This window comes from Asterias rubens, chromosome 13, assembly GCF_902459465.1.
Source record: "Asterias rubens chromosome 13, eAstRub1.3, whole genome shotgun sequence".
Lineage (NCBI taxonomy): Eukaryota > Metazoa > Echinodermata > Asteroidea > Forcipulatida > Asteriidae > Asterias > Asterias rubens.
Genome location: NC_047074.1, coordinates 2,366,391 through 2,391,777, shown reverse-complemented (window position 1 = coordinate 2,391,777; position 25,387 = coordinate 2,366,391). Strand labels below are relative to the sequence as shown.

Genomic DNA, 25,387 nt, shown 5'->3' with positions numbered 1-25,387 from the left:
ACCTACAGACTAGGATGGTATCCCACTGTGTCTGGGATCGGCCTCTCCCAATTGGATAAATAATGTTTATAGGAGAACAGGTGAACTGGGCAGGGTCAGATGTCACGAGTCTTGGGAGGCTTTTGTCAGAAATTGAAGCCTTTAAAGGTGGATAATCAGTATCAGTGCCAGAAAGATTATAAATGTTTTGCTTTTTTTTATGTAAAACAGAAATCCATAAAAGGGCATGTTTAAAACAAAATTGAGAAGTTTGTGTCATTATTCTGTTCGTGATATTCTTATAAGTGCTCAGGAAATGATTTCATTCAGCAAATTTGCATTTAGCAAAATACTTTGACTGCACAGATTATGTAAAACTGAATGCCAATATAAAGTAGCAAATCATGATTTTTGAATCATAGCAACTGACCCATTTTGCGTAACATTTTGCTCTGCTATACAAGGGAAACCATTCATTGGTGCCTTATATATGTTTGTTGTACTTTTGACACAATCAAGATATTTCTTTGAGAATTTATTTTGGAAAAAGAGCTTGTAAACCAAAACTTGTTTGCTTGATTATTTAAAATTTCATTTCTGAGGGTCGATTTTTAAATGTGTTGTGTTTAGACATTTATTTCAATACATTCACACATTAAATGTTCAGATTGTATTTTTTTGTCTGATTCACTGGAGAACATCTAGGAAGATTTATTTGGAAAAAGAGCTTGTAGTTCCTTGAACATGTTTGCTGGATTGTTACTAATTTTCATTTTTGACTATCGATTTTAAATTTTCTTGGTGTTTTTTTTGGTCTGAATTACAGGAGAACATCTAAGAATATGTCCACAAGGTTTCACATGTTGCACTGCTGACATGGAGGAAAAACTCAGCCTGACCAGTGGGTCCGAGTTTGAGGATTTAGTTTACGAAAAGAGCAGCTACTTTAGAGACTACTTTATCAGAAGATCGGAGAGATTTGACGGTAAGTTTGTTTGGAGATCAAGTTGAGATTTTGAATGATCAAAAGAAGCAAAGATTCGACGGAAAGTTAGCCAGCAGGAACATGAGTAATCAATGAAACATTGTTAAGACAACTATTAGTCTCAATTAAAATATAGACTGCTTTTAAATACAAATTTTTGACTCGCTTGACAAAATATTAACCATTTCAAAAAGTACAAACCTGTAAGTCAGGCAGAGAGATAAAGGCCATTTTCAATTCAAAGTGGTTTTGAAAAAACCCTTCTTGCAAGATGATAAAGGTGTAGTTTTTATCTAAATCTTTCCTGGTAAATCGTGTGTCCGTTTTTCTCAACAAATTGTGTTTTTGTAACAATCATCCAAACTGAAGATGTGAATTTTTGTATTTTTTTGAAACCTGAAAGACTTCACTAAATCTTCTTGCCACACCCTTCTGCCTATAAAACTCAGGAATTTTCCCCTATGCTGCGAGGCAAGCAAATAATGTCGAAACAAGTAGTGTGCCTCAAACGCATTTACGTGTCACCCAACACAGCGTCAATAATTCAGTCTCCATTCACGTCGTGGGATTCATGAGATGCATTGCACGTTTATGTTAAGATTACTCCTCTAGAATTAGCCACAGTGCAGCTCTCTTGTGACTCACAGTCGTGACAAAAAGATGAGTACTTTCCAGTCAAAAACTTAACAAAATCAAGGTTCTGCAAATGCTTAAATTCCAGCTTCATGATTTAGAAGCTTTACATCAAAGAGTAGAAAGTGATTTTGTTCTTTTGTGGACATAAATAATAATAATAGCATGCATTTATATAGCGCAATAAAACAGGGGTTTCTAAGCACTAGGGTTTCTAAACAAATTAAACCATACTGATGTGAAGTTTAATATTTGTCTGCTTTAAAAGATTTTTGGTTATGTTTTTTTGTACATGTATGTATCGCTTTGGAGATCATTTCCCAAATTTTATATTTCTGAAGATAAAAAGACTTAATTGTCCACTCACTTAAAATCTTAACAGTCTGTAGCATTCCTCTCCTAAAACCACCAGTCATAAAAGTTCTTTATGTTTGTGAAAATTTCTTTGCAAATCTTTGAGTTCTAAGATTCTTGATTGATCAGGTCTAGATCATAAAATAGCAGTCTAAAAGAGATTTGACAACTGTCTTTGTATTGAGCAAAAGTTGCCATACATTGTATTTGGTGAGGGTTACCGATAGGTGGGGATATGAAATTGGAATAAACATGTGAAGAAAGGAACTCTCAGTATTTTTTTTATACAAGGAAACAGAGAAAGCTTTCAAGTGAAACAACATTTTACACACTTGTAACAAAGGTGCTGTAGAATGTTTTGTCAACCATCTAGCTTTACAACCAAGCAAGGTTGGCCATTTGAGGTTACGGGGTCAAATTCTTTTGGTTACTTGCTGTCTGCACAGGAGTAAAACGGTTGAGTAAAACATGTCTGGTTTCGGGCAATTGGACATGATGTGAACCAGTCTGAACATAAAAAGACTCCCTTAACAACAGGGGTTGACTCTATAATGCAGGAATGCCAATATTTCCTTTCATGATTTGTCTGCAGCTGTTTCATGACTCATTCTTTTTCGATGCGGAGGAAAACTAGTTTAGTATTTTTTGTGAAACGTATACCCTGTAAACAATCCTCCGTGACGGTGTTCTTTTTCATTGTTATAGACTCCAAGACTTTATTAAAGTGTAGGAGAATAATCTGGACTTACTATGTCAAATTTGTAGGCATTGTTGCAATACCATCTGTATATTGCATTACGTATTTGTCGATTTAAAATGTTTATTGGAGGTTTTGACGATGTGTTAACGTTATTGTTCGTGTGGACAATATGAACTGCGTTAATTAGTGGTACCCGATACTTTAACATTTTGTCTAAGGACTTCTTTATAAAGTATAGTGAAAATTTTTTGAATAATTATGGTGAACAAACATACTGTGACAAAGCATGTCATATTCAATGAGGGTGCTCTTCTTTAAGTAGTTTTTGACCTCACAAATGACGTCAAGGTTACTATTGTTAATTATTCACTTTGATATCGTCGATCCATTCCAAGAAACTCGTCACCATTGAATCTGTCCAGATGAAAGAGATCCGTCTTGTGACATCCAGCGAAGCACCTGACCAGCTGATGGTTGTAACCGATCAAGGAAGGTGTCAGCGTCACCTAGCGGGATGGTGTGCTCCACATCCGCCTGGAATTCCTTCAATGGCGGGCACTGCCCACAGATAATGGCGGGCACTGCCAACAGATCATGGCAGGAAATTGGCAAATTGGAAAGCTGAAGAAAGCGGTTGAATCTTATCCATGAAATCAGGGGGAGGGGGTTTGAGTATGAATCTGGGACCCACTAGGCGTAAAAATTGAGCGTGTTTCTTGGCGAAAAACAAAATTATCTAAAATAAAATTTCCTCAACTAGCACCTAGAACAAACAAATCTTTCCATGGTGCAGTTTTCCGTGCATGGATCTTTTTAAAGATATTCTGGGCAATAGTAACAACTGGCAGAAGAAAAAAAACTTATAAAGGAGTTGACTGGCACATTGGACAAGCATTCTTTCCATGGTGCAGTTTTCTGCACGTGGATATATTTCTGTACATGTCATATTATACAGAGACTGGGAGAATATCTTTCTTAATTTTCTCTTCATTATTTTCTGCGCCCAGCAAACTGCCCCATTGATAGGTTTATTTGAAGTGGCCGATCAAGGTAAATTTTGATTGCAAAAGCAGAATGCAGAGTGTTCCAGAACTTGGTTCAATTTGGAGAACATCTTAAGTGTGCATTAAGTCTGCTCCTTGAGGGGAATGAAGATCTAGCACATGACCTATCAAGGCAATAGTTCAGGAGGTATTTGCACTTAACCAGCAACTTGGGTGGGAAGGGGGTTATGTTGTTGATGTTGTAATGTTCACAAAAATTTGAGTCTACAGGCATGCAACTTTTCAGTGATCAGCCGATTTCCTTGTTTCTTGGGTTCTCAGGTTACTGTTGAAATGTGAGATCGCAGTACAAAATATCGTTTTAAATGGTGTATTCCTCTCTTTTTGGGGGACCAACTGCAGGTTGCATGCCTCACTCTAATTTAATCAGAAGCGAATTTTGCTTTTAATGGTATAGCAAAATAAATGATAACAGTTTAACATTTTTCGGTCAAACTTCCAAAGTGTGTGTCCAAAATGGCTCACACTCACAGTTAAAACCTGATCTGGTATAGGTTTTTTTCAAGTACAGGCCTAGAATTTCATTATTTGAAAGGCTTCCATTTGAAAATCTTAAAGTCTATGGACATTTTTTAAAGGGGCACCAATGCCACAACCAAGGCAACTGTGGCTTTGTGAAATTCCGGACCTGAAAGTATCCAAATATTTCAGCTTCTAAATAATATACTCTGTGACCTCTCCAGTTCTATACCTGGTTCAACTCCATTCATATAGTGCATGTTAATGCAACTGACCGCCCGTACGTCTTAATGCATGCATAATTAAGAAGACTGAGTGCCTTATATGCCGCCCGGTATTTAGTGTGGTTAAGTAATCATAAATACCAATCAATGATACCGTCAGCGATGCGAAGCATTACATGATGACTTGGATCAATATCTGACACATTTAATCTATACACCATGTAAACATACCACTCACACTTAATGATACCATGACAAGTATATTAGAGAGATAATAATTAACACATCATTGATTTTGTTGTTCATTTTGTTCTAATTAAAATTCAATTGACCTGTATTGTTTTCCACATGGGGGTACGTTTAATAGTGAAAATTTGTTGCATCAAAGAGTACAATTGAGTATCCTTAGTACTTTATAAAAACGAAGAGATGAATTTCTACATTTGCAAAACACAAACTGCGATTTAGCAAAGCCTATTTCTTCCAATGAACACTTTGTGTTACTCCCAGGATTATTTTTTTTCCAAACCAGAATTGTTGCATCATCTTTTAAAAGATCAAGTTAATGGGAATTTATGATAAATGAAGTGTCAAATACCCATAATTTACAAGAGAGATTTTTACCAACTGTAAGTTTCTTCAAAATATTTACCATTCAGAGAGCTTTTTTGGTAGATCCTTAAAAAACTTTTAGATCCTTAAAAAAAGTACATGTTGTTGTAACAATTTCTTAAGAATTTAAGCCAACCCTCAAACTGGTGGCCTCCACATGAAGTGTACATGTAGAATAAAGTTTAGTGTAAAATACAACCTTCAGAATTGAAACCCGTATTTATTTCAGCTCTGGGCACTTTCCTCTTGTCCTTGTCTCCCTCAAACTTCATTCCTTGAAGCTGGTTAGATTTTTATCATTTTTCGTAATCTGGTCAAAAATGCCCTTTTAGAATTGAGGGCTTGTCCCTTGTTCAACAGAGAGGGGGGTGAAACAGGTGGATTTGGGGGCCTTTTGTACCGCATGCCCATGGGGTGTCCACAGATACGTTTTGTCAGAGGACTTATCTGAACTCGGGTAACTGTGAACATGAACTTTCAGGTTGGGAAAAACTGCTGAAATTTCAACTCAAAGGCAAGCCAAGGGAAACTTTCAGTCGCAGTTTGCACCATCTTGTAATGTACTTTCTGTAAAATAATTTGCTTGACTTTTATTTTTTCAATCTGGCAAGTGGATATCTTGGAAACCCCATGGAAAGCCAAACTAAATTTTGATCTCATTGTGGCATGAGGAGTCTGTGAATGTATGAAGTGTGTAATTATTGTTTTGACCATTCCAAGAAAGTTTAATGGGAAAACGCAAAATCAAAACGACTAGAACAAACTGAACATAGTTGTAAGTGTAAACACCCTTTGTATGGGCCACCATCGCTGAGGCCAAACAGTGGAAACCTGCATAGCGCGTATTCGCCAACCACAACTCTCAAGTCTAAACCAATGATCGGTCTTCCTTTGACCACAGTGAGGGCACTGTTTTATCTTGTGACGTCATATGCAACCCAAGTGCACTAGTGAGTGCTTTAATGTAAATGCTTAAAATTTGTGGGGCCAATACATTTTATCAAATAAAATGCTGGGTTATCAATTAATCGATATTATGCCGGCTACACACAGTATCACCGAACTGTTAACCTATCATTATTCGTTCCAACGTTGAAGGGATTAGTTTAAGACTAATTGACAGCCTGCAATCGTAACTGAAAAAGGAAGTTAGTTGAAAGAAACATTTGTAAAAGTTCCTCAGGAATTCCATTTCGTGATTTGAATATAATGTCGATCGTATCGCAGTTTGTATTGGCGAACTTGTCAGTTTCAATGTTTGTTTATTTTAGAAGCAGTAAGAACTACAGAGCGAAAATGGTGAAAGTTTTTGGGGCTGAAAGAGAACGCTTTCTGTGTTTTCAATTATACTCAGAATAGGGATCAGACACATCTTTTGGCTTGGGAATTTTACTTAACGGCTTGCTGCAGGCAATAGGCTTTACATCACACCTATCGCCCCAAGGCCATGGACTTGATGCCTCTTCAAAGACATTTCGTTTTTCTTGATGGGGCTTTATGTATGAGGGAAAACTGCCTTGCCAAGTTGTACCACTAAACTCCACAGATTCTAATACGCTGTTTTGTAAAACATACAATCACACTTCTTATGTGTACACCCCTTACCAATTACATTAAACTTTTGTTCATATTTTTATAGACTTTCAGAGTAATTTTGTCTTTACCATAATAGAAGACTATTTAATCCCTTATCAATAATTGTATAAACCAAAATAACTGTATCATCAATAACTGTATTACCCATAATCACTAACTACTATAAACTAAAACCAATAACTCTAAATAAAAGCCATAGTCAATAACTTTATAAACCATAATTAAAGGCAGTGGACACTATTGGTAATTACTCAAAATAATTATTGGCATAAAACCTTTCCTGGTGACAAGTAATGGGGAGAGGTTGATGGTATAAAACATTGTGAGAAACGGCTCCCTCTGAAGTGCCATAGTTTTCGAGAAAGAAGTAATTTTCCACGAATTTGATTTCGAGACCTCAAGTTTAGAACTTGAGGTCTCGAAATCAACCATTTAAACGCACACAACTTCGTGTGACAAGGGTTATTTTTCTTTCATAATTATCTCCCAACTTCGATGATCGATTGAGCTCAAATTTTCACATGTTCGTTATTTTATGCATATGTTGAGATACTCCAACTGTGAAGGCTAGTCTTTGACAATTACCAATAGTGTCCACTGCCTTTAAATAGTAAATCAAGTGTTCTTCCAAAATACCAAATGATCAGTCTAAATTGTCTCCAGGTGGTTTGGCCAGCAAGTTAAGTTTAAAGCATCCCTATTTAATGATACTAATTTGGACTAGTCCAAAAGCTGGGGTCGAGTGATGTAACAAGGTTACTTGTCATGTTGGCAAGTCGCCTAAAAAGTTAAGGGCAAACCAATGAGGTTAACCGGTACATGTTTCTGAACCATCTCCACAGGTTTAAGATTTTAACCCTAATAACAGGCACTTTCGATTTAAAAAAGGTGTTCATGTTCTCTACTACATTCAAGCACCAGTATTATCCAGTTGAAACAACATTACTTGTATTTGAACATCTCCAACACAATCATGATAAACACACGAGCGATCCTCTCAAAGCCTGTTCAGCTGCTGCTGAATCGCTACAGGCGTAGTCCCACAAGAAATCCACAAGCCTTTCTCCCCCCAACTGCAGAATTATTCACTCTTTGTGTGCACATACAACCCCTAGTCAACAGACAGTTGCGGCAATCATCTCATGTTGTTTTCTCAGTAAACACGACCGGCCATTCATGCACCATACCCGCTCGGAATTCCAACCGAGAGTTCATTACAGCCTTCTCACTGAACACACTACATGTACGGATCAATACAATATTTCTCAACTGCTCTCTCTCAAGTCGTCGGCCGGTCAGAAACGCCGAAACCATTGAAAGTGCTTTTGAGCTGCCCAGGTGGCTGGTCAGCACAGTTTGTAAATAATGCACTTAGGTTAAACCGGGACTTTAGCTGTGACATTCCAGAACTTGTAGTGCTTGCTACAGCGGCCTTCTTGCTTTTTGATGCAGCCGCTGATTCATGATGTACAGCATTCTCCCTGGCCTTAAATTGGTTTGCTGCTGGACAAAAAGCAGTAAAACACCTGAGGACCGGTCAAAATTCTCTCCATCCAAGCTGGCTAGTTTAGATTTGAAAAGCATCCCTCTTTCTTAGATGTTGGACTAGTGAAAGCGCTGATGGCATTAGTGAAACGACAAGATTTCTGGTCATGCTAGCCAGAAATGTTGAGTTGATTTGAATTGAATTGAATCTCCATCAATAACCAGGAACCACAAACGTGGTCTGCCATTTATGACATAAATGGCCGACCGTGTTAGTTCGCAGAGTAAAAAGAAAACCACGCATTTTCGAGGCAAATATCTGTGTATCATTGTATTCTACTTTTTAAAACATCTTTCTAACCATATGCATTTTCCAACAAACGGTGACAAACGCTTTTCAAAGACCAACATGACCGATCCAAGGCAATGTGTTCCTTTAAACACCAACTGCACATTGTACTTCCAATTTGCAGTCTCACAGACCGCTCAAATGTTTTACTTAAAAAATCCATCTCAGTATTTCCCTGCAACCCTATTCTCTTATACCCTGCAGTACCTCACCACTCAGAAAAACCATTTGGGAAATCTACCCTTCCTCTTCTGCAATTTCCCCATCTTCCATAAATCGTATAACCTCACTCTCTGATAATCAATAGGATCACATGTAACCAAGCCCGGGAGCTCTACATTTCCTAGCAACGACATACTGCGGTAATTTTCTGATAATATTTTAGTTGGCAAATCAGATCAGGCGATCACCTGGGCTTGAAATCAAATTTCAGTCGGTAAATTTGTCAGCGCTGGGATCTAGGTTGATCTAAAGTTGACATAAATTCGGTAGAATTTTGCTCCCGTGTTTATCTTTCACATTTTCATGAAGTATTAAAGTTCATAAGCATTGAAATTCAACAGGCTCCATTTTGAAATTAGGATAAGGATTATGAATATGTACTGCATATAGTTGATGAGGTAAAACAAGTTATTTTGAGGCCACAATTTGGAACCTTTGGTTATGTAGCCAATTACTACTACATGTACGTGTAGTTTGGTTTTTTAATGTGCATTATGAGTCTTAGGTTCAGATATTTTTATTTTGAGAGTTTGTCTTTTGGTGCCAAAGTTGCTGCTTTCTTACACCATAAAAGGCAGTGACGTGACAACCCTTACCACCATCTAGGCACCCTGCTATTTTAAATGCATCAAATTGCAGTCTAAGTGAAAATCCTGCTTAAAGTAACAGAAGATTCTGTTACTTATGTACTTTGTGAAGTGAACTGGTTTCTGCCAACCTTCAGTGCGGCTCCCCTGCTGTTGGGGCCTTGTACCCTGTTAAATCATAAATGCAACACTGCAAACTATGAGATTTGAGTTGACTGATACAAATGTATAGTGCAACAAAATAGAAAAACCTCACAAACTAGTGCATTTTTGTTGCACTTGGCAGGGTATGGTTTAAAACAAAAAGTATTTTTCAAAAAAAGTTTCAACGCAGTATACTACAAGCTTTTTTGGAAAACACTATTAAGAACGCACTTTTCAGAGCTACAGGTATGATGCTCTAACTCTTAAAGGAACACGCTGCATTGGATCGGACGAGTTGGTCTATAAAAAGCATTTGAAACCGTTTGTTATGAAATGCATGGTTAGAAGATGTTTTAAAAGTACAATATAATGATCGACACAAGTATATGCTTTTCAAAGACCAACTCGACCGATCCAAGGCAACGTGTTCCTTTAAGAATTGACAAGTATGGTCTAGATTTCAACAACTGCAGCCAAGGTTAATGAAATCATACAGTCTTCTGATTTTCACTCAGATCTGGCCTTCAATTCATATGAATTTAAGGAAAGGGGGGGGGGTAGGTTTGGAAGGATTGGATCAAATACTGCAAGTGCAATACTGTTTGTCTTTTGTCTGTCTGTTTCTCACCACTTAATGGAGGAAGCTCTCTCCCCATCAATAGCCCTCCTTTCTCATTTCCTGTGAACCAATCTCTCATCTAATGTCCCCACAACATCACCAGGTATACCCCTACAAATTAATGGTGGCACCCCAACCATTGATTTCAAGTGTTTTGGGATGCCGTAATCTGGACATGAATATTCAACACCCGAAATTCCGATGGTGCTCAGCAAACATCAATTTTGAAAAAAACAAACTCAAGACACAGAAATCAATATCAATGACTGGTTCAATTTACCTCCCTACAAAATATCAACCAAATATTGCACATTATGTATTGCGCTTTATATCATGAAAGCTGAAACTGTAGAATATAGTGGACAGCTATTCATAAAAATGGGCAAACAGGTTAATCGGATGCATTTAGCCCGGGGCGAGAGGAATCTTGCCTGCTTAGATATCTAAGTACCATCCTATATAACAGCCAGGGTTGGTTTTATTCATGGAGTAATATAATCCCTCATGCTGGTTATTCATTACAAGATCCTGTGGTTCTTAATGCTCCAGATATGCAAATCATATCTGCTGGATTGTCGTCACACACCCACATAATCCAGGTTTTTATTTTCCTTACAAGTCTTTTTTTAATCATTTGTTGGTTTGTGAATTTACGCAAACCACTACAGTTATCCTATTTCAGAGTGAGTGACAAATGGACAACAATATTTTCTTTTACGGACGACAACATTTAGTCTAGGAATACACAACATGTCATAATAATATTCATCTTTAAAAGTTGGGTTGGAGCAAGGTAGTAGGAAATAATCACAGAATGGTCGTTAAATAAGAACAATTTAGTTTTAAAAGACCTACTCTGCAAAATGGCACATCCTAAAAATGATTTTATCTTCTCAAGATTTTTGTGACTTCAATCTAGAGTAAATAAATAAGTACAATTTTTTTTGTGCAAGTCGGTCTGCAAGTCGTGCCAATCGGCCTAAAAAGCTAGCTTGTGGATGGCTGAAGAACACTGGCTGAAGCATGCCCCTATAAAATTATAGAGGTTAGAGAATGGATTCAAGCACTTGGCTCTCTGTTGTGAGATTGTCTTCAATAGCTTTCCATTATTTACATTCCTTTGAAAGACCATTTCCTGAGACAGTTATTGAGGTTTCTGAATTTACTGCAAACCAGTCTTGAATTGAAAAGAAAATGTTTTTAATCAACGCTTGCAATCTTTGACCATAAACTATAGACCCCGTTTCAATCAACTGTCAGTATATTGAAATGAAATTCCTCACACAACTAGAGAGGCTTTCAATCTAAAAAGGTGTGGGCTATGGCTTAATGTTAATAAGCCAGGCACTTCGCGAGCGTGAGACTCTTTTACTTTGCCCATTAGGAATTCCTAATTGGTCAAGGGGAGCTTGCCATTGTCTATAAACACTTGTACAGACATGGTAGCTTTCTTGCAAGAAGTCAAGGTATTTTTTGTATATTCAAATTATAACCAGCATTTGAGAACATAATAGTTGTCCGAATAAAACAAAACAATTATACAAACCCTTCTTTGTGTGACTATGCTGTGACCAAACATACTCCAAACATACTCCAAGGTGCTGAATTAAAGAAAATTAATAAAACCATTAACAACTTTAAAAGAAACGGGGGTTGTGATAAACAGAACAAAGAAAGTATTGCACAATAAAGAGTAAAACAAGTGGATAAACACAATAAATATGTTTGATGAATATATTATTCCTAAAGACCCCTTGAGTATGACATCATGAGACCCCAAAAGCGCCCTCAGTGAGGTAAATGAAGAACTATCATCGACTGAAACCTGTTCGCAGTGCCTCACTAATGCATGTTTCTATTGTCCGACTTCAGCAATGGCGGCCATTGCAAGGGGTCTATTTGGGTACAATTCGAAAATGTGATGTCATGCGGGGTGTGACTGGCTTATAGCCCTAACAACAAGGGATACAGACCTCTCACATTTTGTCTTTATTTTGTCAGGAAGAGTTTTGTTTGCTAAGCAAACACTTTGTTAAACATAATTTTTATTGCAATTATCCGCAGTCAACCTACCAGATGAAGGAGGTGTTTTTCTACCATGTTTTCAGGAGAGAACATTATCGCTCATGCAGGAAATTTATATGGATAAGGCTTCTGGTTTAAGCATAGCACCCAGATACAATCCCTTCTGTTCAAAGTGCTGATGGATTCCTTTTGTTGCCTGTGCCAGGGCTGTCAAGTCAAATAATACGCCTTTTGTTGTTGCTAGACCTCTTAATGATAATATGCTCTATTGTTGGAAGGAGCTATTAAGGGTTCTTCTGAGAAAATGTTGTTTTGACCTCCCAAAATTGCTATGTTTTGAATGACTTTTGCTGTCAACACTGATCTAGCTGATCCATAGGTTGCGAAATAGGAAAATAAATGTGTTATGGCAGTTTTTCAGTCAGATTAAAGGAAATAAAGGAAATAAAGGAAATCGTTACTTTGGATTTCATCAAATGAAGCTTCTGTTGTGCAAGAAAAGAGTACTGCCAATTTAGTTCAAGACTTCTGGGGCAATAATATTTACTCATCATCTGCTACCACTACCTTGTTTCATCATCTGCAATCTACACAAACTTTGTTTCCTGTGAAAGATGATAATATCTGTAGATCCTGGTTCAGTTCCGTAGAAGAAAATTCTTGTGTGACCTTTAAAGCATCCTACATTTCTAGATTTTGTTTTTTGACGATGCTGGTAAAAAAAATGTATTAATTTATTTTGTTTAATTTGATAACTGAAAATAAAACAAACAAGGACAGGAATTACATGAGACCACAGCGGTTATGGCCTCTGTTGCCCTGTTGCTTTGGTGTCTCTTCAAAAGTTTCGGACAGACTTTAGGATTTTCCAGTAGACGTGCCCTTTTAAAATTAAGCATTGCTTTGCTCTCTCAAAGTTGAAACTCCAGGCCTGAAATACATAGTTAATATAATAGACCTATAGCAGCCTTCCAAAAACTAAACCAATGAAATCAAACGCACATTGTTTGTTTCCTGATTTGTTAATTAACAGTTGTTAAAACGAAAATGAAACAGTTGGAGAAACAAAAACATTATGTCTTGTTTCTAGATTTTGTATTGATAAATTCTACTATTTTCATGACAACAGTATTTAACTGTAGAGAAAACTTAAGGTTTAGGTTCTTGGCAGGCAATATTTTCTTATCAGTCACTACCCTTTTAGTTGGTTTTTGGCATTCATTATTTTTTTCCTGTTCCTTTTTTGAAAAATGTGTTAACAGATAGTCACTTTAGGTGAGGGCTATGAGAAAAATGTAGATAAGTTTAAAGGGAGAGAAAGTATTTGTTCTCGTTTCTCTTGAACTGGAACAGATTATAAGATGGTGGAAATAAGATACTCGCAGGGAGTTCCGAAGTGCATCAGTACCAGGGGGAGAAAGCTGGCAGAATATCTCACAGAACTATTCTTCGGATCAGATACCGTGAAGGGATGAGGAGATATTGGCAAAACCTGTACTATAACCAGTACAGGTGTGAACCGACTAAAGTCCTTTTCACACTTCCTACCTTTGATCCATGTAATTTCTCGACCCTTGTAAAAAGACTTCTACATGGATTAATACTGACACAGAAATTCCTTTCGCACTACAAATGACAATACTCAACCCTTTCGCACTACAATATTTAACCTGTGTAATAAAAAAAAAAAAGGCTTCTACATGGATTAAAACTGACACAGAAATTCTTTTTGCACTACAACATATAACCATGGAGGAAGAAATAAACCAGAGAAAAGTTAAACCAGTTTCATGCTAACACTGAGATTAGTGGGTTAACCCTAGTCCAGGGCAGGGTTAAATGTTACTTGGAGTATAAAGCCAGTTTTTGGTTCGTTAATCTAGAAACGTTTTAGCCCTGAAAATGGTAGTGTGGACGCTCCACTTTAACCAGGTAATCTCTGAGACCCCCCCCCTGGATAGTGTAGTGTAAAAGGAGCTCAACAGAACTTCTAAGCATTTTTTGTTTTTTTAATAAGAAATATTTTCTTCTGCTTGTCTCATTGATGCAACATCATACCTGACTTTTTGACATTCAGTAAAGTGGGTGGTGGATCCAGGGAAACGCCAACCTTGGGTTATGTAAGGATGCAGTAGTTTACAAAGCAGCAGAGTTTCTATCAAGAGATCAAGAAGACAAAGCCTGAGAATGGACGACCTTGTTGGTGGATTAGAGAAGGATGGATCTGTCTTGTCAGTCTGGAAGGTTGGCTGATCATTCCAAATTAACGCTCACCTATTCTTGGGTCACCTTTGATCATTTGCGAAAGATTAGGGACTGGGATTGATTATTTATGCATTTAATAATACTTGACAATAGATCTCACAAGTCTCTTGCGTAATTGAATGCAGACTAGGCGTGCGACTTTTCAGCTGAATTCCGTGTTCTTGGTTTCCAGCTGTGCCGATGAACATTAAAAAAGAGGGTGTGAAGTCTTGCTGTGCCTGAAACTTTCTTCTTATTTTGTTCATAAACTGCAATTGAATCGTTTAAGTGCATGATTTTATTTGCTCCACAAACATGTAGTGCATTTACATGGGAATCAGGTTGGCTCAGCGATTTCAATCCTAACCTTTCACCTCTGTGAACCCAGGTTCTAATCCCATCACAGACTAGGGTCTCGCATGTGTATTGAGTTTTCATTACCTACATGTACCTGATTGCGTGGGTTTTCTCTACCCCCCCCCCCTCTCCCCCAATTATAAGCAGCTAAAATGCCAAACAATTTTGATGGCCAATCTTTTTATTGGATCATACTCTTAATGATCAAAATATTTCAACAAACTATTTCAACATTCCACCTCAAGTCATTGTTTGTGTCTCTTACTGAAATTTTGATTGAACCCTAATAAAAGCAAAACACAAGAGAAAGTCCCATGCAAGGCATTTAGATACTCAACAGACCGAAAATGAAAATAAACCCCATGACACAGAGACTATCAACAACACGTCCATTAAACACTTGATCTTCAATCTATCGTCTCAAGACCTCTTGTCATTGGAAACTATGGAAGGTAAAAAGATATTCAAGGATTGCTTGGAACGACTCATCAATCACGCCACCACTGACACCCTTCTTATACAGTCCCAATACCATTAATTACATCTTACTAAATTAAATTGGGCTTAAATAGTTTATCCAGGGACTCTCCATAGTACATCATGTGGTATTGGGTTGCTTTTAATTAAATAGTGTGCAAGTGCAGGATATAATATCGTACACACATCAGTGTTATGTTAATTATCGTAGTATTGAATAATAGTGACCCTGTCACATGCAGGTCTCAGTGATTTGAAGGTTTGCATTGTTTTGTTGGAGGTATGACATGAGTTATATAGGTTTATGGGTAACAACCATGTGATTGAAATCTCAAGCAGGACACACAGTTCAAAACAGAGAGTCTCTTCAGACGTCTACGTTATGCATGTGAGATTTGAGGCACTGCATCGGGAGATCAATGTGTAGCCTGTCAGGCCTTGAAATAACCCAATTGCTGTGGTGCCCTGTCCTTTTGATGTGGTGCTCTTTGTAAAATTTACACTCATCGAGAAGGGGCCTTTACCAGGGAAAAATTTCTATGCCCCTTCAAAAACTAAATTCAAGGCATGGTATATTACTCTCTACTACATCTTAGTCCCAGTCTTAGTCCCAGTCTTAATCCCAGTTCTTGGGCTTGAATTTGACGGGGAATTCCCCCAAAATCCACAAGTGAGACTGCTTGTAGCTCAAGACCAGAATCAAAATGAGAAAAATAACAGCTTCAAAATGTGTTTGTGTGACCTTCACATCAGTATTTGTGATGAATGAGGATTGTCACTGGTCAGAACCAAGAACCATTCAGTCACTGTCCAAACAGCAACTTCAAAGAGACTTTCAATTTCAATATTGTAAACATTACATTTTGCAAACAAAGGATATATAGTGACCTTGAATTTCTCAACTTTTAAATCAACAGAAATAGTCGACTGGTTTTGGTATCAAGATTTGCATGGTGGAAGAAAAAAAATTGGAAGGTTTCCAATTACACCATGCCAAAGAACATCAATCTTGATTGCACCATCGGCATCCAGAGATAAACGAAAGAAAAATAGACAGCGATCAGAGAATACCGATCAAAACATGAATTGTTCAAACAAAACAAATCAGTGTACTGGTTTCATTTCAGAACCATATATCAAAAGAGTATCGATTTATGTTAACCCTTTTTGTTCAATTCTCATTACTATGGGACTGGAGGCCTCTAATATTTTGGTATGCTGCATCTTGCCATTCTCCCATCCCACCCTCCTCCATCATCATACGCAGGGATGCTTCAGTAACACGCATGAATCATATAACAACGTTATCATAACAAAGAAGGCATTAACAGCGTAGCAGTCATGCATAGACTGGCTATAAGTCTCTCTCAATTACCTCATTGTTCTTTTGATTCATACACAAGTTGATGGGGGGGTCTTTATCATAACAAAGGAGGTATTAATACTTGTGGCTTTGTTTCAGTAAAAATTAAACTGGCCTGAGTCTACTCTTCAATACAAATTGATGCAATTCCCTACGCTTGAATCATGTTGAGATTTGCAAGATATTGTTGCAAGATATTATGTCTGAATGTTTTTTTAAGGTTTAGCCAATGACCAACAGTGCTACTTTTACCAATCAACCAGTCTAGATACTAGAGGTAGAAATACATGTACATGTACATATATATGTATATCTGCATCCATGGTTTATACAATCTTCACAACAGATTTTAAAAGTACTTGTGCAGGCATGTATGCTTTGTTTTTGAATGGACAAGGGCACCAAGGCAATTTCTTCTTGGTAAAAGGGCACCCTATGAGAAAATTGTGAATTTCTACTGGAGCATTTTAAGGGCACCAAGGCAATATGTTGGGGGCATGGAGGCAAGCGCCTTTGTTGCCTCCATTAACTGTGAAGTTGGATTCATACACTTGCATTGCACTGGTAGAGAATGGATGTTGGTTTTTGAAGCAACGATTGTAGCAAGTCTAGGGTGACTCACCATCCCTTTTCTTCTCACTAATTCTTATTGTTCAATACACACACCATGGTGCATGATGTAGTCTTTGTGGTAGTGATTTACATAATTTATTCTAATTAGTTGCTGGACAACAACTTGCAATATTTGCATACACACAGTAAAACATACCCAATTAGCTTAATGAGCTCTAATGCGGAAAGACTTCCATTGAAGCTGAAAATGAGATTTAGAATCAGATGGTTTTATCTTTTTTATTACTATGGATTTTTATGATAATCTTTTTTTCATGAGGGTTGGATTTCTACCAGTGTCAACCAACTGGTAGTCGCTGACATACAATTTCATAAATTTATAATGGAGGCCACAAGGTTCTGGCTCGATGCTTGAAGCGTTGATGTTGTGTAGCAGTCAAGAGATTGGGATGTGCAGTTTGGAGTGGTAGACCAGTATTAGTCATCGTAGTTTGAGGGAATTTGAGCAAAATTTGCAAGATTTTCTGTTTCTTCTTTATGGTTTGGGGCCTACTCCGACATGAATTTTCTCTTACAGTTTGCCCATAATTTTGTTCGAAGGGCCTACGCACTTATGAATATTTCTTTTTTTACAGCAGGCACCCATAAATTTGTTCTTACAACGGGAATAATTCCAATCCGGTTTTTGCCTCTAGTCATTTTTTATCAACATAAATAAGTCCTGAATTCAGGTATGAATTAGATTTTTGTCATATTTTTGTTATCAGAAAAATTATGGAATTTACGACACCACATAATTCATTTTGTATGCCAGACTTTCAGCTCCTTGCATGTCAACTCATTATGATTTTAATGCAACTTACAGTTAAAACAATAATACAAATTGCAGAGTCATATTTCCAATTAATTTTAATAATAATACTTACAGCCACAATTCAATTTCTTCGTTTTGCTTAAGTATTGAAAACAAACATGACTTATTCATCTCATCGATGATAAATTGGGTGTATCTTATCGGCAGTAGAACGGGCCCTCAACTTAACGAGTATAATAATTGGACAAGGCTTTTAAATGATTCATAGCGATGATGATTAAACTGCCGAGATACTCGACCAGGAAGAGAGCATCGTTACTACACTCCAGCTCCTCTGGAGATTCTTAAATAGATTTTTTTCAAGAAGGCGGTAATTTAGAGTAGTGAGGGCTTAAATTAAAGTCGTTAGAGCCATGGAATAACTTTAGCTTGTCTGTGGATGTTTCTCAAAGCTGTGTTCGGAAACTGATCTCTGATAATCCATAACCGTAACGTGGTTTTGCCGGATTGACTTGGCTTAGAACAAATCTTAAGTGATGTTTGAAGCTTTGTAGCAATCTTATTACAGTCTGATAGTGTGTGAGTGTTGAAGGATAAAAACAGATTACCAAGAACAATGATTAAAATTTATCTTTTAAGTATACTGCCAGTCCTACCAACTATCTTCCCATCAAAAGTATCCTGATGAAATTTTGTGGTAAACTGCTTCATGTTTCCATACATGTTACCTTGTACCGTGGGATTTTGTTTGATCAAAACAAAATAGTGAATAGTCTGTAAAGGATTTTAAAAGAAGAATAAATACATTGCACAAATTTATCATTTGATAAAAGACAATCAATTTGTTTCCCCAACGTGCTGGTTTAACATTCATTCAGAAAGCTTGCCAATCATGTCTGTGTGTGAAAAACTGCCAAGACAAATTAGTCATTGTTTCAATGTGGCTGTTTTCTCAGAAAAACATCAAAGGTTTAATTGACAGTAATTTTGTATTTCCCGATCAATGTATATGTTAATTAAAACTTAACTGAGGTTCCAGATTTCCTCCCTTAAGCCTCTTCTAAACTGTCATGGAAATTCCCTGCGTTCCAACTCTGGGAAAATTTTGTCAGAAATAAAGTTGATATGTCATTAGGGCCTGCTCAGTTATGTGCTCAATTTATTTATGGCTAATGTATGATCCATGATGTATTCCACATGAGTATGCACATTTGTTCATGATCACCAGTCCTGCCACTACCACCATCAAGGCAATGGCCTCTGTTGCCCCTGGTTTCACCTTGGTGCCCCTTCAACAGTTTCTCATACTTGAATACTTTTCAATGGAAGTGCCTTTTGTAAAATTAAAGGGCTTTGCCCCCTCAAAGACCAAATTCAGTTCCAGGCTTGCATACTTTTAAAAACAGAAAAACTAACAATTTGTAGGGACCGACATGTAGCACACATTTTACTAAGATTTGTTTTTTAAAGACAGTGGACACTATTGGTAATTGTCAAAGATTAGTCCTCACAGCTGGTGTATCTCAATATATGCATAAAATAACAAACCTGTGAAAATTTGAACTCAATCGGTTGTCGAAGTTGCGAGATAATAATGAAAGAAAAAAACACCCCTGTCCCACAAAGTTGTGTGCTTTCTGATGCTTGATTTCGAGACCTCAAATTCTAAACTTGAGGTCTTGAAATCAAGTTTGTGGAAAATGACTTCTTTCTCGAAAACTACGTCACTTCAGAGGGAGCTGTTTCTCACAATGTTTTATACTATCAACCTCTCCCCATTACTTGTAATCAAGAAAGGTTTTATGATGATAATTATTTTGAGTAATAACCAATAGTGTCCACTGCCTTTAAACTTTGGTACTCACTATGTGAAATTTGAGAACTATACTACAAATATTTTCAAGAAAAATCCTGGTCTCTTTTTACTAGTTCATACTTAATATTCATAGGGATCCTTTTCAACATTGAACTAGCCAGCCGGACCGCTTGGAGTGCAATTTGACTGGTCCTCTGGGCTGGTGTTTTACATGTATTGGCATTTGGCCAGCGGACCACAGCGGACCACAGATATGGGACAACCTGTCTTTATGCATACAAAACATGAATGTTTCAACTATATTAATAATTTGTTTTCTTTTTACCCTCAGATTTTTTCAAAGAGTTGATCGATAGAGGGCAAGCCGATCTCCGAGACATGTTCACAAAAACCTACGGGTCGCTATACCAACAAAACTCTGAGTTCTTTGACGAACTATTTGAAAACTTTCGTCGGTATTACTACGGCAGCGACATCGACCTCGCCAGCACCATGGAGGATTTTTTCACGGAGTTACTGCAACGGATGTTCAGTCTTCTCAACCCACAGTACACATACACAGAGTCATTCTGGGATTGCTTAATACAGCATACAGACGATCTGAAACCGTTTGGCGACGTACCAGCTAAACTCACCTCCCATATCAAAAGAGCATTTATTAGCGCAAGAACTTTTGTTCAGGGGCTTTCAGTCGGACGAGACGTCATAACCCAAGTTTCAAAGGTTTGTATTTCTTTTGTTTTGTTTTACACTTAACATTGCGACAAATTATCTTCAATCCCTATAGTATTTATCCTAATGTCTTGGAAACACAATGATATGGTTTGTTGCGTAACTATTGAGAAATACAGTTGTCAGGACATTTACAAAATTTACCCCACGGCGTAGATTCTGATTGACCTAAGGCAGATTTGTCAAGGGGGGGGGGGGGAGGGAATTGGAAGCCATAGCTCTGTTGAGGTTCCGTGCCAACTGGCTTTGTCCTGCTCATACAAAGTTGATGAGAACCTACTCAAATTGTGAATTTTTCAAACAATTACCAAGCTAAATACTGTAAACCGCAATGACCTGCTGATAATCACAAAACAAGTGACAGGTTTCTTGGGGGAAAAAAAGAAAAAAAAGAACCCAACCCCAAAACTATGCTCCAAGGGATCAAATGTTCAATTTGTCCAGACTCACATCTGGACGGATGTACAGGATGTTAAGGTTTTTGCTTTCCAGATGACATTTGTGCCGGAGGCGATTGGTTAAGAAAAACAATTTCACCGGTTGAATTCAGCTGTTGAATTTCACACGTGGCTTCCTTTCTGTCAGATGGAAAGTCCAAATCTGTCTGAATGTTTGCCGTACCTTGCTTTAAGCTGTAAGCCAAAGATGGAAATGGCTGGAGGGTCTTTTAAAAGATTAAAAAAAACTATCCCTTCAATGTAGAATAAATGGAATTGGTCTAGCGAAGGTGAAAATCTAGCTTGTAGAATCACTGTTCCAGGCCTGTGTGCTTCGTGTTTGAAAGGCACCAAGGCACTTTCTTCTTTGTTAAGGGCACCCACCCTATGAGGAGATTTTAATTTTTTACTGTAGCATTTCAAGGGCCCCAAGGCAATGATCTGGGGCATAGAGGCAATCAACTCCAGTGTGCATGATCATTGCCCAGTGCCCCTGGAAATGACAAATTGCTTTGTTTTACAGTTCTCTTTTGCAAAGGTGTTGTTTAGGTTTACGGCTAGCCATAGAGTGTGTGGTGTGATAACATTTTAGCTAACCTTGCGTTGTTGGGGACGCTACCATGAGCGTGGGTATGGTGGTCCCGATTTAGGGTCACTTTGTCACTGCCTTTCAACAGTTGAATTGGCATTTTTATTTTCTGGACACTTTACACACAGCCTGAAGTTTGACCAACAAAATCTTTTTCATAAGGACTCACCCTTTGATGTTATTTAAATTTCCTGATGCCTAGTCATTGAGGGCGCTCTTTATAAAAAAGTAATGTTAGATGTCACATCGTAACTTAGATTTGTTTCCATAGCAATGTCATAACACTGCAAAGGGCAGTGAAAACAAGCCATGTTTATTTGAACATCACCGTGCGCAGTACATGTACTTGTCGTCTTACAGCCATGAAATTGGATGGATTTATCCCGCATTTACCGTTTATTGTTTATCGTGTAACGCCGTTGAAAGATTGGGGGGCAAGGAACACCTCAGTATTAATCATTTTGTTTAGTTTGTTCCCCCATGAGTGATCCCATCTGACGAGAGATCCAACCCTCTTGGAGATTCTACTTTTGTCGCTGGGAGCAGAGGAATGTCTAAGAGTTGGTGGCCCATTACGCGATTGAGATGTACTCATCTCATCTACTGATGACGAGAAAAGGTCAAGTCATGTGACCCCCTACTTACATGCACATGTAGTTGTCATGGTGACCAACATCTTGTCTGATAAGCCCATCATGGGGAGTCATTATGGGTAGCCGGCTGATAACAGAAGTTTTGTACCATCCCAGTTCAACGGACCGTTACTGTCTACAGTGCAAGATCAATGACACTTTGAACTTTTCATCCCCAAATTTCCTGGAATTCTCCAAGGTCTGCAAAGAATGACTTATATCAAAGCTTTAACTTCCAAGTGTGCTTGGTTTCATATGAAGTTCTTATCTACCTGAGATTGGGTTTGGAGTTTCACCAAAATATTAAAAGATTCTGGTAGACTTGGATCAAGTCCTTATAAACTGTACTTGGGTACGTACGACGTACCATAATAAAAATGAATAATAGTTAAATAGGCCTACACTTTGGGTAAGAATAATGACAGTGGATTGGGATCATTCTTTGTACCTTAAGAGAGTTGATTGTTAAAAATTCAGCAATTAATCAACTAAATGAGGTTCAGCATTTAGTAAATTTAAACATCATTCTTGATTCATGCCAAATTTTTTCTTACAAATGACGTGTGTGCATGTTGTTATGACAGATCCAGATGCATTGATGAAGTGCAATTGTGTGTAAGTTATTAATAAAGTATTAACGATAGCCACAATGGTCATGAAGCCTAGGGGCAAAGTACTTGAGACATTGCATCATTGTCACCAGTCTGTTTGTCTTGTCCCCTGAAGACATATTAAAGTTCACCATGGTGTGGCAACACATCATCGTGGCCACCAGCCTTTATTGGTCATGTCACCTGAACCCCATGACCACTATGCATAAAGAGACGGGTCACCCCATCATGGCACCAGCCTATGTATTGATCATGTCCCCCGGAGGCTTAGCTTTTAATTCACTATGCAGTGGGTCACCACATCAGGGTTACCAGCCTATATATGTCCCCTGAAGCCCTATCCAATTCACCATGCAGAAGATAACCCGCAACATAACACCAGCCATTCTCAAAGTCTTGTTCCCTGAAGGCATCAAGCAATTCACAATACGTAAGGTCAATCACATCGCGGCCACCAGCCTGTATCTTTTTCACTCAAACCCTTAATAAAATTGTCTCCTTATAAATGAAACCCGACATAGATTATGTGCAAGATCGTTGTCCGCTTTTTTTCTTGAGGAAACCTGAAGCAAATCAAGTAGGATTTCCCGCATAATGGGGTTTGTCAGTCAGAGGCCGCACACGGGTATAAATCGGGATGATTCGATGTGAGGCATGGATCTCTTAGGACATTGTACCGTCAGGACCATTCTAATAAGAACAGAGGTGATGACATTCTGATATCAAACTCAGCTGCCGACGACGTCTCAAAAATCATACAGCTTCAAAGTTACATGTAATGCTTTCATCTGCAGGGGTTTAGTTGGTGAACAGATTTGTCACATAGTTTTTTTTTTTCTCTGTAACTGCACTTTTTGCGACCAAGCTGTGTCAATATTTGCACTTTACAAATTGTCAGCACCAATTTTCAATCACAAAAAGATGCAAGACTGTTTCTGTACTTAGCTTCACATTCATTTGATCTCAATTCATCGTAGACAAATTTGCTGAGAAATGGCTACAGTTGGACTAATCCATCCTCTGTTGCCCTGGTTTTTGGCCCCTTCAAAAGTTTCCCATAGACTTAAATATTTTCCACTGGAGTTGCCTTTATCTTCCAAAACGAAATTGGCCTTTTCCTTTTAATGATGAAATAAACCTTATAATGCATTGACATCATCAAGCTGCCATCTCAGACATAATGCATTGTATGATGATGAAATGGGGAAACACAGAGATTTGTAAGGGGGGGGGGGCACATTGTATTGCCCGATGACAACCTTCGTTTGAACTCAAGGTAATGGCGCCAAACTCAAATGACGTCATGTGCATAAAAGTCTATTGTCATTCTACATCATGGTGTTTAAGTGGAAAGCCTACTGTGTTTCTTGCCTCAGTTTCCATGGTAGAAAAAGTAGACAGATTTTGTCCACTGCCCTTTAACAGGCTTCACATGGAGGCAACGAAGGCGATTGCCTCCATGCCCCCTGGTCATTGCCTTGGTGCCCTTGAAATGCTACAGTAGAAATTTACAATTTTCTCATATAGTTGCCCTTTACCAAGAAGAAATGCCTCGGTGCCCTCGCCCTTTCAAAAACGAAGCATACAGGCCTGCTTTAAATTAGCCCAGCTGTTTGTGTGAATTCATCGCTAATGATCATATCACTGCAGGCAGAGACACTCTCTTCAACTCCCCACCGCTCACCAAACGCCCCGACCAGTAGATTCCCTCACAGCGGCACGTTCCCAGATCACGATTTTCCAGATACTTGTTAGCAACACAACACTCGTGCTTATTGACCAGGGCCTTTTTGTAGAGTCTAGTCTTACACTCCTGCCTAGACTTTTTTTGTTTCAAATATATTTCTCTTAAAAGTCTCTTCTTGTGTTGCACCTGACAAAATGATCGATAGACTCTGACCTTTCAGGTGCATCGTTGCTAGGGACTGAAATTGTGGATTGCGAGACTGGAATAAGTATAAATAAGTAATTGAGGTCTCTCATCAATATTGTTTTGAAATTCACTTGTAAATTAATTTTACTCAAACAGTATTGTATGTGTACACATATATTGAACGTTTTTGCATACAGTCTTTGCGAGCAAACAAGTCAAGGACAAATGTCTGTAGACAATTTTTAATGCACGAAATTTGCGGAGTTGGAATTGCACTTTCGTTGTTAATCAAGAAATTTGCTTAGTTTTTATGGCTCTAAAATATAAAGTCTAGTTTCCTTTACATAAATACACGTTTTTTACTTCACAGTAGACCACTCTCTATGTTTTTTTTTTTCGCGTGTCATATTTCCTTGATTTGGTTAAAGCCATTATACACTTTCGGTAAACAGTATTGTCCAAGTCCCACACTTCGTGTATCACAACTTATATATAAAATAACAATCCTGTGGAAATGTAGGCTCAAGAGTCGGGAGAAAATAACGGGAAAACCCACTCCTGTTTTCGCACGTTTCGCCGTGTCATGACATGTGTTTATAACAAGTCCGTAATTCTCGTTAACGAGAATTTATATTGTTTTACCGTTTTCTCAAAAAGTAAAGCATTTCATGGACTAATATTTCAAGAGAAGTCTTTCATCATTACCTTCTGTAAACCCTGTAAATTATTTGTAAATCTGTGAACTTTTTTTTTTTTCTGTACCGAAAGGGTCCAATGGCTTTAAACGACACTAATTTAAAGCCAGGATTGGTAAGGATATGGAACGTTGTTT

General features: G+C 37.9%; 1 protein-coding gene across 1 annotated transcript in view; it reads left to right on the top strand.

Annotated features, from left to right (window-relative positions):
- LOC117298299 (glypican-6-like) overlaps positions 1 to 25,387 on the top strand; it is a 67,615-nt gene that overhangs the window by 11,158 nt on the left and 31,070 nt on the right. Inside the window, exons 2-3 of the mRNA XM_033781453.1 lie at positions 806 to 964; positions 20,013 to 20,404. Coding sequence (XP_033637344.1) covers positions 806 to 964; positions 20,013 to 20,404 — 551 coding nt within the window. The remainder of the gene's footprint in view (positions 1 to 805; positions 965 to 20,012; positions 20,405 to 25,387) is intronic.